This window comes from Panicum virgatum, chromosome 9N (assembly GCF_016808335.1).
Source record: "Panicum virgatum strain AP13 chromosome 9N, P.virgatum_v5, whole genome shotgun sequence".
Taxonomy (NCBI): Eukaryota; Viridiplantae; Streptophyta; class Magnoliopsida; order Poales; family Poaceae; genus Panicum; species Panicum virgatum.
Window position 1 is genome coordinate 78,298,334 of NC_053153.1, and position 15,465 is coordinate 78,313,798.

Genomic DNA, 15,465 nt, shown 5'->3' on the forward strand with positions numbered 1-15,465 from the left:
TTCGGATCTATGCAACACTTTCATTGAAGTCACCCATGCAGACCCATGGTAGTGGCGATGAAGCTTTAATAAACTTCAACATATCCCATGTTTTGTGGCATTCAGTAGTTTGAGCTTCGCCATAAACACATGTAAATCTCCACGGCTCACCCCCGTTTTCAGAAATAATTGAATCAATGTGATACTGAGAAAACGGTAAAATTTCTACCTTAGTATTCTTGTTCCAGTACAAGCCAAGCCCTCCACTGCGACCTAAGCTGCTAACAGCAAAAGCATTATCATAGTCTAAAGTATCTTTCAAACCTTCCACTCGTGCCTTATTTACTTGGGTTTCAACGACACATAGCACGGTAGGGGCAAACTTCTTCGCAATTTCGCGAAGCTCCTTCACTGTCGCCACGTTGCCCAAGCCACGACAGTTCCACGTGATGCAACTCATTGCACCCGGCGGTCCTCCGCGGAGTCCGCCAGTTTCTTTTTCTTGTCATCGTCAACTTGCTTCTCCTGCTTCTTCCTGTCCCTTGGCGAGACTTCCTTCTTCCCTAGCGATTTTGACGATTCCGTCGCCATGGTTCCACACATCCTCGGAAGCACAATTCTAACTGTCACCCTGCCAAGGCCGGGAAACCGATCAGATCGGTCCCTTTATCAGCCCGAACAGGAGGCAGGAAGGGGATAGCACTCAGAGGCCAACAAGGTGTCAAGATCGCCGTCGGAGTCGCCAGACCATGCATCTAGTACTTAGGAGCTAGCGAAATTCTTTTTCTTTTTTGAGATTCAGAATTCGACTGATAATTGCTCTAACACAAGATTCTGGGCCGGTGCAGGATAGATTCTGGGCCGATATCAGCATCACGGGCGCGAGACCTTTTGTGTTGTACTAGTTCGATGCTACTGGAAGCACGTCTTGTCCACCACGGATTGGGCCATGAAAGAAGCTTGCGGGCCTTGTACGTTGACACTACTGGGACACGTTGGCGCTTTCCGCTTGGGCCGTGCCGCGCCGCGCCGCCCAAGTGTCCACAACTGTCAGGGACGACCCAGCCGAGCGCGACGAGCCGACGATCCAGTCCAGTAGTCCACTGCACCCCTGACCTGGCCGGTCGGCTGCGTCGCGCGCGCGCGCGTGTAGTGCGGAGCCGCGCCGTGCTGGGCCGGGACACTAGTCTCGGCGACGCCGACGCGCAAGAGAGGACGCGCGGCCCTGGCCTGCGTCGTCGTCGTCGGCTTCCGCAAGGCGGCTCGACCCCGAGGCGGCAACCGGCAGGGCACCCCGCGAACGGCTCTTTTGCTGGTGGGGGCGATGCCGACTCCATCCGAGTTGTCCACGCAGCGATCCCTGGTTCCGTTCGTGCCGTGCCGCCCGCCGCCGGGGGGGGGGGGGGGGGACGAGGCTCCGCTGCAGTTGGCCGCCGTGCAGTTGAGTCACTGCATGTGGGGCCCACGTGGCAGTGACCCAACTGCAGGAGAGGTAACTGCAGCGGATCCGGTTCGGGGGTTCCGTTCCAGGCTCCCAGCTACGGACATGGACGGAGCGCGGACAACGGAACGAGCACCAACGCAGAAGTCCAAAACCAGATATCACCAACTGCACACGAATTAGTTCCAAACACATGCAACGAGGGCTAAAAGAATGCTGCTGCTACTACTACTAATCACCATTAAGAATCGTGGCTCATGTACGCAACTACTACAACTACAAGCAAGGTCGTCCGGCGGCTCCGAAATACGCTGGCGCCGGCCATCCATCGCTACGACACATCACTAGTATAGCTACACAATGTACAGTAACACTACCACAACAATGGATGAATATAATCGGAGGGTCAACTTTTCGCTCAGCAGAACTCGTCCGTCAGCTCCTCCCAGAACTCGTCCGTCAGCTCCGCCGTCTCGCCGCCGCCGCCGCCCGGGGCCTGCTTCTCGTCCTGCCTCCGCTTCCCGAGGCCCTGGATGTTGAGCGCCAGGTTCTCCAGCTCCGAGGTCCCCGCCTCGAACCCGCCGCACCCCCGGAACAGCAGCGGCGGCTCGTCGTCCCGCGGGCGGCCGCTGGCCTCCTCGAACGGCGCCGCGTCGATGGGCGGCCGCCGCCGCTTCCTCGAGGAGAAGGCGTCCTCCAGCTCCCGCCGCCGCTCCTGCTGCTGGGCCAGCTGCTGGAAGAAGTCCGGGTTCTGCAGCGCCCGCGCCAGGAACCCCATCATCTGCACCTGCTTCTGCTCCGCGTGCTGCAGCCGCTCCTCCATGGCCCGCATGTCCGCCCGCGTGCTCTGCTGCTCCTGCCGCAGCTTCCCCACCTCCGCCAGCAGGATGTTCTTGTCGCGCCTCAGCCGGTCCATCTCCTCGTCCAGGCCGCCGCCGAACTGGCCCACCTCCAGGCAGGAACCTAGGGCCTGCTGCTGGGGCCCGGGGAGGTAGGACGGCGGCCGCCGCCGCTTGATCAGCCGCAGGAGCTGCCTCTGGCCCCTTAGGAAACCTTCGTTCGCGAACTCCCATCTGTCTGGATCGATCTTTCTGAAACCCTGCACATCACAACTCAACGAACAGAGCGATCTGATTAGTCCAAGTCCAGGGAAAATAAAAGCACAAATGACGGTATTGTATTTCACAAAGTACTATGTAAAACTGCAGGCTTCACATAGTTTTGCGATGGAATTTACAGGCAGTAAAAGTGTACTACGGTCATATTGCTTGCTGGTGATCAGAGGAGTGTGGGGTCTTGTAGCTAGGACAAACAAGCAGTTTCTTTCTTGTTGCTTCATCCGGTGTGGTGTCTTGATCCATCTAGCTACACAGTAACAAGTTGAACAGAGAAGTGTCAGAAATTTAAAAGCTTTGTCATGGAGATGCAGTTTAGCAGCCATCTCCCGTCATCGTCCTGCTTCTGAATAATTCAAAAACATTTGCGGTTTTTTTTTTCGGTTTTATACGCCAGACTTGTCCCTAGAAAATTACGGTTCCATCAGTTCGACTCATTCTAAAATCCATCCATATTGTGCAGAAAATTTGACATCGCTAGGAAATGCGATCTTTTTTTCCCAGGAAATTCAGACTCTGTATTGACACAATCCACACTGCTTAGTATCAGACTCGATGGTTGATCACTCATGCTAGTATGCTACCGCACACCACAATGCAAGAAACAAATGCAAAAACAGCAAGCACAAATATAATCAGGATCAAGTGAACAACCCAAGGATTCGGCAAAGCCAGGACAGGACAGGAGACTCACATAGGTGTTGAGCTGGCGGACGAAGCTGGAGAAGTTGTTGTGCTTGAAGAACCTCGGGAGCAGCACCGCGGCGAAGACATGAGGATCCCACACGACGAAGCTGTTGCCGGTGCGCCCCCACGAGACGACCTGGTCGGTGGCCGGGTCGGCTACCAGGTCGAAAGTCTTGGTCAGGAACGGCGGCGGGCCGACCTCGTGCAGCCCCTCCATCGGCCGCGGCGCACCCGCTGGCGCCGCGTCCATGTCCTCCACCTCCTCCTCCGGCGGCGGCGAGCTCGGCGGCCACTCCTCCTTCACGGTCACCACCCCCGGCAGCAGCGGGTCCATCGTGCCAGTGCCACTACCAAGTTCCAACTGCGAATTCCGCTGCGATCATCGAATCCAGAGAGCGCTGGCGATCCAGAGAACCAAGAAGAGTCGTCGCTCGCTGCTACAGTGACGCAGCGACGCCGGGTGCGTGGCGCGGCGCGCGCGGGAAGAGAAACCCCTGCTATCCGCGGGAGAGTGGTGGGGCGGCGGCGCTAAATACCAGCTTGACCTCTGTACGAGACTGGTCAGGAGGGGAATGGAACGTTCTAGAGCGCGGGGCGCGTTCGTGGCCGCGCCGAGCTCGGAAGGTTCTGGACGCCGGCCCGCGGGGGTGTGGCTGAGGTTGGCGCGCCCGGCGCAAGTGGGGGGAGCGCCTCCCGAATCGACCGCCGACAGGGAGGACGACGACGGCGACAGCTCGTGACCATTTTTCCCGATCGCCCGTGGGCTGTGCGCGGGCCGCGATGTGCTGCCGAGCTCGTGATTGGCTGCAACTTGCCGCGCCGATCCGCCGGCGAGATACGCCGCGTTCGCGGCGAAAAGGACGCTCCTTTTTCATCGGTTTTTTTCTCCCCTTCCCCAAAACTTGTGCCCGGCATCAACCCTACTCCTCATGTCCGTTGTCGCTACTACGAAATGCATCTGGAGATGAACGTACCTGCGAGCAGGAATCATGATCAGTTGATCATATGATTGATTCTCCTAGTTTTCAGTCGAAAAAAGAAGACAGGCATGAGCAATACTTGAGGATTTTGTGCGGCCTTGTAGTAGCACACATAAGTAATCCACCGGCATCACAAGTGTTCTTGGCTGCTGATCGGCTGCCTACCAATGCTTGCAAAGTGACCAGACGGCAGGCATTTGTGTTCCCCTTTGTTAGCACACATTTTCTAGTACGGACCTGACATTCATTCCAGGCGTGTCATCAATCTGCAGGGACGTTTCAGTGATCAAGTAGGACTGTACTGTGATTACATCATTTCGGAGAATGACTGGAGTCTCTCGAATCCTGATCATCATACCAATATAGAGGGAATCACAACATTGCACAAAATCCCCCTGGTCTCAAATTGAAAAGGGGCATGCCATCTTACCTTGGACCCTCTAGCCACATCTACCTTGGACTTTTTGTCCGCTTTTTTCATGTGTGCTGCCTTTTCCTGTCCTTGTCCTATTGCCGGGGGTGCTTCTTTCCTCTTTTTGCCTGCTTTCTTTGCCTGAACAATTGCATATATTTGCTTGAATTGAGTGAGCGAAAAACATAGGTATAAGAGAAATCAAACACAAGGCGTGGTCTTAAATTGAAAAGGGGCATGCCAACTTACCGTGGGCTCTGTGTACTCTTCTACACTTCCTCTGTTTGCATAGCAGGTGTCTTCCCAACTCTTAAACTGAAATGGGACAAGGATCAATCCCAATGCTTAAACTGAAATTTTACAAATTTACAAAGTTCATATGTTACAGTTGATCTTACTTACATTTATTTTTTCATAATCATCTCCTAGCAGATCAGTTATTCGTTTAAACGTGTATCGACTGAGTCTTGGGATCAGAAAGGGCTTGGGATCCTGGTGCAATTCATTCTTGATGTTGTCCAAAAAAAACACCTGTGCATGATTCTACAGTTAGATAACTTGCTGTCTACACAAAAAGAGAAGAGAAACTAAGATACTTACTATCAGCAGGTAAATACAACCCGTGAGATTCCTACTGCCCGTTTTCCAGTCAACAATGCTTTCCTTCAGTTTGTTGAAGACTAAAGTGGACCAGTCCACTTTCTTCAACTCATCAAGATTTAGGACGGCATCTAAAAGGGATTTAGTTACAGTACTGAAGCCCGGTGAAATCAGCAACTTGTCTAACACTACAAAGCAAAATAACTTGGCAGCCATTTCATTGTCAAAGTGTTTTTTGATTTCATCGTCGCCTGCATTCTGAAGCACCTCCTTAATACACTGTTTGGTGAATAAAACTCTTGATTTGTTGGCGGCCTTTCTTGATTTCTTGGTGCCCTTCTCTGCCAGCTTCCTACTAGCATAACTCAAAATCTCATGCAGTTTTTTTAGTACAGCTGGGTATTCTTGATTCCCTGATGGAAGATCAGTTCTTTCACCAGGCGTCTTGCCAATTCCAAGAATAAGATATACATCTTCCTTTGTTAGGGTTCGTGTCATTCCCTCTTTTAGGGTCAGTGCAATGTTACCACTCTCATCAAATTGGACTCTGTCCATAAGCCACATAACAAATGTTAATTTTGGAATCTTCGATGGAAATTCCCTCAGCATATTATGAAACCCAGCACTTTTGACAAATTCCCTTGCAGTTTCTGACAGAAGTATGCCTAATTCAGAGATTGCATGTGGTGCGCAACGCGGTGGCCTTCCCAGATTGTCTTGCTGATTCTGTGAATTCATGGTTCCTTCTTGCAAATTCACGCTTTCTTTGTCTTGCAGATTCTGTGAATTCATGGTTTCTTCATGCGAATCTATGCTTTCTTCCGGTTCCAAAGTCTCCATGGTTTCTTGCTGCAAATCGAATACGCTTGACGTGAGCAAAATTGAATTGAATTAGTAGCTATACTAACAGAGGAAGAAAAAAGTTTGCCCACACAATTCATGACAGAATAGACTCTTTCAAACTTGCAGTTGCTACTAGAAGCACAAGCACCGCAAATCAGTGAACTCTATGTCTCTAAACCAATATTTGCAACCAAGATCCAAGAACTGGAGTATCAACAAAGATGCACTAAATGATCAACATAGCACTACTACCCTTCTTCCTCTTCATGATTTGAAACTAAAAATTTCATTAAAAAATATTATCCTCACTGCATTGCTCTACAGATTATAATTAACAAATTAACAAGCAATGTCTCTACAGATGAATATTGTCAAAGGGGATTGCTTGTTAATTTGTTAATTATAATCTGTAGAGCAATGCAGTGAGGATAATATTTTTTAATGCAATTTTTAGGTTCAAATCATGAAGAGGAAGAAGGGTAGTAGTGCTATGTTGATCATTTAGTGCATCTTTGTTGATACTCCAGTTCTTGGATCTTGGTTGCAAATATTGGTTTAGAGACATAGAGTTCACTGATTTGCGGTGCTTGTGCTTCTAGTAGCAACTGCAAGTTTGAAAGAGTCTATTCTGTCATGAATTGTGTGGGCAAACTTTTTTCTTCCTCTGTTAGTATAGCTACTAATTCAATTCAATTTTGCTCACGTCAAGCGTATTCGATTTGCAGCAAGAAACCATGGAGACTTTGGAACCGGAAGAAAGCATAGATTCGCATGAAGAAACCATGAATTCACAGAATCTACAAGACAAAGAAAGCGTGAATTTGCAAGAAGGAACCATGAATTCACAGAATCAGCAAGACAATCTGGGAAGGCCACCGCGTTGCGCACCACATGCAATCTCTGAATTAGGCATACTTCTGTCAGAAACTGCAAGGGAATTTGTCAAAAGTGCTGGGTTTCATAATATGCTGAGGGAATTTCCATCGAAGATTCCAAAATTAACATTTGTTATGTGGCTTATGGACAGAGTCCAATTTGATGAGAGTGGTAACATTGCACTGACCCTAAAAGAGGGAATGACACGAACCCTAACAAAGGAAGATGTATATCTTATTCTTGGAATTGGCAAGACGCCTGGTGAAAGAACTGATCTTCCATCAGGGAATCAAGAATACCCAGCTGTACTAAAAAAACTGCATGAGATTTTGAGTTATGCTAGTAGGAAGCTGGCAGAGAAGGGCGCCAAGAAATCAAGAAAGGCCGCCAACAAATCAAGAGTTTTATTCACCAAACAGTGTATTAAGGAGGTGCTTCAGAATGCAGGCGACGATGAAATCAAAAAACACTTTGACGATGAAATGGCTGCCAAGTTATTTTGCTTTGTAGTGTTAGACAAGTTGCTGATTTCACTGGGCTTCAGTACTGTAACTAAATCCCTTTTAGATGCCGTCCTAAATCTTGATGAGTTGAAGAAAGTGGACTGGTCCACTTTAGTCTTCAACAAACTGAAGGAAAGCATTGTTGACTGGAAAACGGGCAGTAGGAATCTCACGGGTTGTATTTACCTGCTGATAGTAAGTATCTTAGTTTCTCTTCTCTTTTTGTGTAGACAGCAAGTTATCTAACTGTAGAATCATGCACATGTGTTTTTTTTTGGACAACATCAAGAATGAATTGCACCAGGATCCCAAGCCCTTTCTGATCCCAAGACTCAGTCGATACACGTTTAAACGAATAACTGATCTGCTAGGAGATGATTATGAAAAAATAAATGTAAGTAAGATCAACTGTAACATATGAACTTTGTAAATTTGTAAAATTTCAGTTTAAGCATTGGGATTGATCCTTGTCCCATTTCAGTTTAAGAGTTGGGAAGACACCTGCTATGCAAACAGAGGAAGTGTAGAAGAGTACACAGAGCCCACGGTAAGTTGGCATGCCCCTTTTCAATTTAAGACCACGCCTTGTGTTTGATTTCTCTTATACCTATGTTTTTCGCTCACTCAATTCAAGCAAATATATGCAATTGTTCAGGCAAAGAAAGCAGGCAAAAAGAGGAAAGAAGCACCCCCGGCAATAGGACAAGGACAGGAAAAGGCAACACACATGAAAAAAGCGGACAAAAAGTCCAAGGTAGATGTGGCTAGAGGGTCCAAGGTAAGATGGCATGCCCCTTTTCAATTTGAGACCAGGGGGATTTTGTGCAATGTTGTGATTCCCTCTATATTGGTATGATGATCAGGATTCGAGAGACTGCCATCATGATCGCTTGCTTGCTGATCTAACCTCCAGGGATCGAGCTCAACTCTACCAAGAGCATGTTTTGGATAGAACCAGGGACACAGTAAAATTAGATATACTGGACCATGTAGTGGTAGAAGAAGTTTTTGTAGAATGCTTCAAGCCCGGCGGATATATGCACTCAAACATTTTCTTCTTACAATCTCTATTGTGGAATAGAGTGTGGAAGGGCAAATATATTTTATCTGAACAGGCATCTGTAAGTACTCTTATTTTGTTTTTTTTTCTTATCCATGATTTACATCTCTTTTATTTTCTTCTAGGGCGAGTTGTTGCGACCGCGACATGGAACAAAAAGGTTAGATCAGGAGCTTGGATTGCATTATGGTGAGGAAGCTCTGGTATGTTACTGATTTTCTTCTATTTTCTTTTTATTACATAGTTCTTTTATATTGCTGAGTTTTACAATAGGATATTTCCCCCTGCAGATATTTATCCCAATTGTTCATGATTATCATTGGTTCTTGATCGCGATCTCTGTCAAGGACAGGATCATCCATGTTCTTGATTCATTGCCTGGCAAATCCAGAGAGTCACTGATTTGTCAAATTATAAAAACACTAAAGGAGCATTTGCCACAATCAAATGCTGGATCTAAGTACAAGATCGACGTAGTGCCAGTTCAGAAACAAAGCAACACGTATTTTTCAGCTTTCTGGAATTACATAGGCACTTTAAAAAAAAACTCGATCGGGGGGTTGAAACGGTCCCCACCCGTGTTTCATTAAGAGGAAGCGACTGCCTCGGCTCTTAACCCGACCGAGAAACCCCCCGAACCCTGGCCCACCAGCGAGGGGGGTTTTTTACCCCGCGGCATCGGAAATTCGCGTCCCCCAGGACTCGAACCCGCGCCGCGGGGGTGCCGCCAGCCCCAGCCGGCCAACTGGTCGTAGGGGCCTTAGGCTACATAGGCACTTTCTTCCACTTAAATTAAATGTACCTACCTGACTACTCCAAGAGTGAATAACATACACAGTTTCATTAAGAAACGTCATTGTCTAATCAATTTAGACAGTTAAGAAGACCAAAACCCATAGTGGGAACAGGGAAAAAGTCAAAGATACCTTGATGTAGTTGTCTGTATCCAATGTAAAGCGGTGATACATTCCTGCAGGCAACACAATCATGCCCCCTTTCTTCACTGCTATACGGATCCACTTATCATTTTGGTCCCTCACGTCGAAGTAGCCTTGAGAACATAAGGGGAAAAAGTTGAACGTGTAAATCAGATAGAATTATAGAAAGGAAATCTGTTGATTGTTGCTAGTTTTAGAGAAATGCTCTAAATGCAAACAATTAGAACGCCTCACCTAGCCAACCCGACCATAAAACCCAGGTGGTATAGTGGGAGGGGTGGGGGCTTTTATCCTCAGTCCAACATTCCCCCTACTGCGTGCGAGCCGGGCGAGCCGCGGGGCTGTGCCACCTGTCCGGTACTTCGGTCTCAGCGAACGTAGCCAGGGAAATCGCGCAGCGGAAATGCGTGGCCGGGAGGGATCGAACCCAGGACCTCGGCTCTGGTACCAAGTTAGAACGCCCCACCTAGCCAACCCGACCATAAAACCCAGGTGTTATAGTGGGAGGGGTGGGGGCTTTTATCCTCAGTCCAACAGGCACCTACCACTACCCTCAAGACAATAGCGTATCTCTTCATCAGTATGCAAGTGTTCTTCAAAGAAATTCTTTATCTTAGCCTCGTAGTTTGGCAACTTCTCTGGACACACATCACAGATGTCCTGCACAAGGAAAATGTTTATCAACCAGTTCGAATAGGTATTGGCCTCGCTACTCAAGGTAGAATAACAAAACAACAGGTGGAAAAAGAAAAAATTATGGGCAAACCATGTAAGAGTAACCCCTGGCTTCACGAATTTTCTTGAGGTTCTCGTCATTCTCCCAGTCATCAGCATTTAGGCGCCAGCTTAATATTCCTAGCTCTGGGTGTCCAAGATGGTAAAATTTCAGCATTAGTAAGTCTATCAGCATGTCATAAGGGTTCAGCATGGAGCAGGACTTGCACAAACCTGAGAGTTTGTCTAGAGGAATGAACTCTTTGGGCTCGCGATGATGAGGAAGCCTCTGGTCCTCTTCGCTGTCATCCATGTACCATGCTTGGATGACCTCCTCCTTGCCATCCTATTTTGGTATTCACATGATATCATTTAGTAAGAATGCGTACTCTGAAAGCACAAGCATGTTCAGAGAAATGAACCATGACTTAGATTACCCAAACACCATGTACAATATATGCATCATAATTCATAACAAGTGCAAAATTATGACTTGTGCATATAAGCAAATGAGGCTATGTCCAGCTTAGTGCAAGTGTGAATCAATCAAACGCCTAACACAGTTCATATTGCGCACTAGGACTCGTATAGTGTTTAACATTCTCAGAAGTTTAAGAAAGACTTAAAAAGAACGTATCGAACATTGCTTGTTGCAGTGCTCAAGATTAAAATTCACAGTGTTCGACCAATGTAGGCCCATGGGACACTAATAAGCATTTAGGATTGATCCCAGTGATTTATTTTTACAATCGGCACAAACATACTCTGCATTGGACCCAACAAAAAAGTTACGTAACTGTAAAAAATACACAGAGAGCTATGATCTAGCAGTATTTAATCACCATATCACCTTTTTGGATTTTTGTATGCATCATGATTAAAAATGCAGCAACCGATGAATTTATAAAAGAAAATATGATATGCAGCTTACTGACAACTGATAACGCCAACTAACCATCATCTATTATGTGGCAACACACAGTGGCATGAAACTCTAGTAGTTTATCCTAAATGTCGTTGTATGCTAAGACCCAAATAGTCATCTTATATTCTCATTTATCACAGGCTAAAGAGAGGTCCCACTGAAACTTATTGATGTCCATATATGTTCATATATGTTCATCCAAGGTGAGGCCAGAGGACCTTAATCTCTTAGGATTGATGTCCATAATTTATGGTTACGATCTTGACAAGACTAGTGTGAATTGGACCCAACAAACATAGTACCGCAGCAACTGGATGGCCAAAAGAAAAGAAATGATAGAACTAGCACCTATGAACAACTTTTTAATTATATAAGACTACATCAAGTATGCTAGCAACACGCTAGGGAGGGGGCTCTGGACTCTACTGAAGAAAACGGAGACACTACCGAAGTACCTGAAATAGGACTCGTGTGGGCATGATGATGACAGTGCAAAGCTTTGTCTGGTAAACAAATTAAAACTTGTCATTTAATTACTCCGACCATTTAATTTACTAAGGTACTACTGCACCTTCAATAAATTTAACTTTAGGGTTACTTCACGATTTCTCTGACAGGGTGTGAACACCGTAGTATTGTTCCATGATCCGACTTTGGCATAGGCGCATAGCTCAAAGACCTAATCAGCGAAGCAGTTAAATGGAATGGATATGTCAAATCTAAACTTAATTCCACACGGATAGTCTTTCCGGCTGGAACAATATAGAAGCCATCTCGAATAATTTGGGAGTAAATCCTCCCATCTATCCGGGCTTCGATTAAAACAGACGTATTTCTGCAATTCCCACCCAAATCTTGAACCGGGGGCAATCAACATCAACACCAACCTTGACGAAACATTCGCTGAACAGGATATGTGGTCTTTCTTGACGCCCCAATTTCTCACCATCTCAGGAGAGGACCAAGAACACCAAAGGGACTAGTCGAAGAGAACAGAGGATTGCCGGTACCTGGAACTGGTCCTCCATATCCGAAGTCTGTACGCAGTACAGCTTGCTCCTCGCCTTCGCCTTCGCCTTCTCGAACCCTCCTGAAAGCCTGGAATCTGAAACAAGGGGCCGGCGTTTCTTATGAGCAGCTTGGACTGAACGCAAACCGGCACTTTTGTAGATTGCCCCCCGCAGTTCTTCAGTTTATATCGATAGCTCTTTTAGACTTGGCATGCCTTCATCTTTGAAATGGGAATTTGTTACACGTTGTATCTTGCAGATGATTTCACTGCGAAGTCTATCAAGATATCGTAAATCTATTTTTCTGAGTTTCTTGCATGTTTCAAAAAAACAGTTCTTTATGGTGGGCGGTGACCATCTTAAATCGGATACTGCAAATTACGAATTCTAGTTGGTTACCAATCGCATTTTTTTTGGACACGAGGAAACCCCCATTTTCATTATATAACGGAAATACCAAGTTCACAAACAACCACGAACAAGCAAGAGTTCAACCAGAATCAGGAAACAGGGAGGGAGGGGAGAGGAGAGGAGTGACATTCAAACCTAACCCTCCAACCAACAGTCTAGATAAAGGCCCTAGGATTCTTAGGAGAAGTCCGTACACCAACATGAACCGTACATAAAAGAAGAAAGACAAACAGCCACGAGTGACGAGAGGTAGGACTAAAGAGTTCCAGCATCACATGTCCTCATCCGTCGAGTCTTTAGTAGCGTCAGCTTCGGGTGGTTGATTCGGAGCCATCAGCAAAGGAGGGGATGAACGATGCTGTTGAGTCATCATCTTACTTGCGCAAGACAGAAGCAGCTTCACTCCATCCATGATTTTGCCTTGCATCTCCATACCATAAAGCACTGCCCAGAATGTCATTAGAGCACAAGCATAAGAGAGAATTTCAGCTGGGTTTCTCAGCTTTTTGTTTTCAAAGCAAGCCTCATTTCTACGTTTCCAAATTGCCCAACAGATTGCTGCAGCACAGAAAGTGTAAACCTGTTGCCCACCAGGCAACCAGTGTGAAATCCAGAGTTTGAATTGTAGAATATTTTCTGGGATGTTGGAAGCTCCAATGCAAATCCCGACCAGACTCCATAAGACTTTGGCTACCGGACATAGAAAGAAAAGGTGATCAATGTTCTCATTGGAAGAGCAGAAGAAGCATGTTGGTGATCCCACCCACTTCCTCCTAAGCAAATTATCTTTAGTAAGCACTGCTTTATTTTCCAAGAGCCACATAAAGATTTTGATTCTATGGGGGATCTTGGCCTTCCAGATGTGAGAGAAGGATTGGCCATGATCAGTTTTAGTCAGTGAATCATAAACTGATTTGGAGGAGAAGGAGCCAGACTTGTTGCCCTTCCAAATGACAGTATCCCTGGAGTTATTGAATGAATAGCAGTATACTTCGGTTATCAGGTTCAGCCAAGAGCTGAACAGCACATGGGGCAGCCACCTTGAAAAATGGAGTTGAGCATTGTTTGAAAGGAAATAGTGAATTGAGATATGCTTATCTGAACAGAGGTCATAAATGACAGGGTATAACAAGCAGAGAGGTTTATCTTTTAGCCATAGGTCTTCCCAGAAAATAGTGGTTTTGCCATTGTTTACTTTAACACCTCTGTTGGCCATATAGATGTGTCTGACTTTGAGAAGATCTGACCAAACTGGAGAGTCATCCATTTTGTGTTTGATTGCCCCAATTAAACTCCCTCCTCTCATATATTTAGCTCTAATGATTGTTTGCCAAAGCCCATCTTCAGATTCCAGTTTCCACCACCATTTGCAAAGAAGGTTTAAATTCATTTTTCTAATATCTTTTATTTCTAATCCTCCTTTTTTTCTTACTTTTGCGAGCTATTGGCCATTGAACCAAGTGATATTTTCTTTTGGAGCTGCTGCCTTGCCAAAGGAATTTCCTTCTCTGTTTGTCCAAGTTTGCAGTGATTGTTTTAGGAAGCAAGTACATAGACATATGATATATAAAAGTTCTGGATAGACTGGAGTTAATCAATGTAATCCTCCCAGCCATGGACAAGGAGCTTCCTTTCCATGAAGAGAGCTTTTTTTTATTTATTTTTTTCCACTAAAGGTATCTAGTCTTTTACATGAATTTTACTAGGGCTAACAGGGACCCCAAGGTACTTGATTGGAAATGTGCCAATCTGACAATTGAACAATTCAGCATACATCGCTTGCTTGGAGTCCTCTCCATGAATTAGAATGAGCTCATTTTTGTCAAAATTGATTTTCAATCCTGACATGAGTTCATAAAGATAAAGTAGTAGTTTTAGATTTTTAGCCATCTCAATGTCATCTTTGATGCAGATAATAATATCATCTGCATATTGTAGGATGACCACTCCTTTGTCAATTAACTTTATTGCAGATAAGGTTACCATTCGCATAGATTTGAAATTATGGGATTAGACGCCAGTATCATCTTGGCAATATCAAATGACAAATTTTGTTGTCTCCTTGCGCCCCCTCTCATGTCGGCAGCCCGGGTTCGATCCCAGGATCGGCCGGAGGCACCTCTGCAGCCTTCCTCGTGAAAAAAATGATGAAGTCTGCAAATTGGAGTTGGATGGTTTTGAGAGGGTATGATTGCAATTACTGCTTGCATCAGGGAGTATGGTCCAAATGTGTCTAATTTTAATTAGCAGCATGAACCATGATGACACAAAAATACCATGACGATGTGCTGGCAACATTTTCGCGTTCAACACGTAAAGACAAAAGTTTTCAAACCTTGCATGCATGGAGTATTAAACGAAGTTTATTTGCAATTTTTTTTACTGATAGATGCAATTTTGTGTGACAAATATAATGAGCCTAATTAATCCATAATTTATTATAATAATGCTACAGTAACCATCCTCTAATTATGTGGTAATGAGTCTCATTAGATTCGTCTCGCGAAGTAGCGCAGTAATTGTGGAGTTAGTTTTGTAAACTATTTTTATTTAATACTACTAATTGATGATCACAGTTTGCTACAATAATCTAGTGCTACTAAACTAAACAAAACCGTGCTGAGACTGCGTAGGGTACGGTCAGACAGACCATGGAAAAGACAGAGCGGGTGCAAATGCGCTCGCCTGGTGGCCGCATGAAGTCCGTTGCGCTGCGCCTCTCTCCGGACGGCCATGATTCACGAGGTCAGATGACGCGTTCACTTACGACGTCACGTGAGCGCAATGCAAAATCGGTCGCTGCCATCAGCTCCAAAGTTTTGATCCAGAGCTGTTGAAAATTCAAAGTAAACTTGAGATGATTTGATTTTTTTTTAGGGGTACTTGGGATGATGTGCTGCACGCCAGCAATAGCAGCGAAAAAAAAAAAGAGGACGAGGCGGCATACGAAAAAGCCCAAAAATTTCAGAGG

The 15,465-nt window shown here is 45.8% G+C and overlaps 2 protein-coding genes and 2 long non-coding RNA genes across 6 annotated transcripts; 2 read left to right on the forward strand and 2 right to left on the reverse strand.

Annotated features, from left to right (window-relative positions):
• Nucleotides 1–1,599: 1,599 nt before the first annotated feature.
• LOC120690613 (heat stress transcription factor A-2d-like) lies at nt 1,600–4,024 on the reverse strand. Of its 2 annotated transcripts, XM_039973327.1 has the most exons (3): nt 3,230–3,711; nt 2,658–2,781; nt 1,600–2,519 (listed from the first exon to the last, which is right to left on the reverse strand). In XM_039973327.1, the coding sequence occupies exons 1-3, from the start codon at nt 3,307–3,309 to the stop codon at nt 1,839–1,841; spliced, it is 885 nt and encodes a 294-aa protein (XP_039829261.1). In that variant the 5' UTR covers nt 3,310–3,711; the 3' UTR covers nt 1,600–1,838. The 2 variants fall into 2 exon arrangements, with proteins under 2 accessions (XP_039829261.1, XP_039829260.1); XM_039973326.1 differs by lacking the exon at nt 2,658–2,781 and having other exon boundaries at nt 3,230–4,024.
• A 475-nt stretch (nt 4,025–4,499) lies between these two features.
• LOC120690612 lies at nt 4,500–12,246 on the reverse strand. Of its 2 annotated transcripts, XM_039973325.1 has the most exons (10): nt 12,084–12,246; nt 10,383–10,494; nt 10,201–10,295; nt 9,980–10,094; nt 9,423–9,547; nt 5,215–6,063; nt 5,017–5,145; nt 4,864–4,929; nt 4,633–4,755; nt 4,500–4,547 (listed from the first exon to the last, which is right to left on the reverse strand). In XM_039973325.1, exons 1-10 carry the CDS (start codon nt 12,099–12,101, stop codon nt 4,515–4,517), a joined length of 1,665 nt encoding a protein of 554 aa, XP_039829259.1. In that variant the 5' UTR covers nt 12,102–12,246; the 3' UTR covers nt 4,500–4,514. The 2 variants fall into 2 exon arrangements, with proteins under 2 accessions (XP_039829259.1, XP_039829258.1); XM_039973324.1 differs by having other exon boundaries at nt 4,540–4,755.
• Nucleotides 6,438–8,157, forward strand: LOC120690615. Its single transcript, XR_005681844.1, has 3 exons — nt 6,438–7,830; nt 7,918–7,983; nt 8,092–8,157. It is a non-coding gene; the product is annotated as an uncharacterized LOC120690615 (long non-coding RNA).
• Nucleotides 8,159–8,879, forward strand: LOC120690614. The gene is made up of 4 exons (XR_005681843.1): nt 8,159–8,214; nt 8,300–8,557; nt 8,622–8,699; nt 8,787–8,879. It is a non-coding gene; the product is annotated as an uncharacterized LOC120690614 (long non-coding RNA).
• Nucleotides 12,247–15,465: the final 3,219 nt, after the last annotated feature.

Excerpts from the sequence above, each read along its gene's own strand:
- LOC120690613 (XM_039973326.1), bottom strand. The coding sequence starts at position 3,556 with ATGGACCCGCTGCTGCCGGGGGTGGTGACCGTGAAGGAGGAGTGGCCG. Across the intron at positions 2,520-3,229 it reads TCCGCCAGCTCAACACCTAT|GGTTTCAGAAAGATCGATCC; the intron begins GTGAGTCTCCTG and ends TGTGATGTGCAG.
- LOC120690612 (XM_039973324.1), bottom strand. Across the intron at positions 10,296-10,382 it reads TCCTCTAGACAAACTCTCAG|AGCTAGGAATATTAAGCTGG; the intron begins GTTTGTGCAAGT and ends TTGGACACCCAG. Across the intron at positions 5,146-5,214 it reads GTTGTATTTACCTGCTGATA|GTGTTTTTTTTGGACAACAT; the intron begins GTAAGTATCTTA and ends AATCATGCACAG.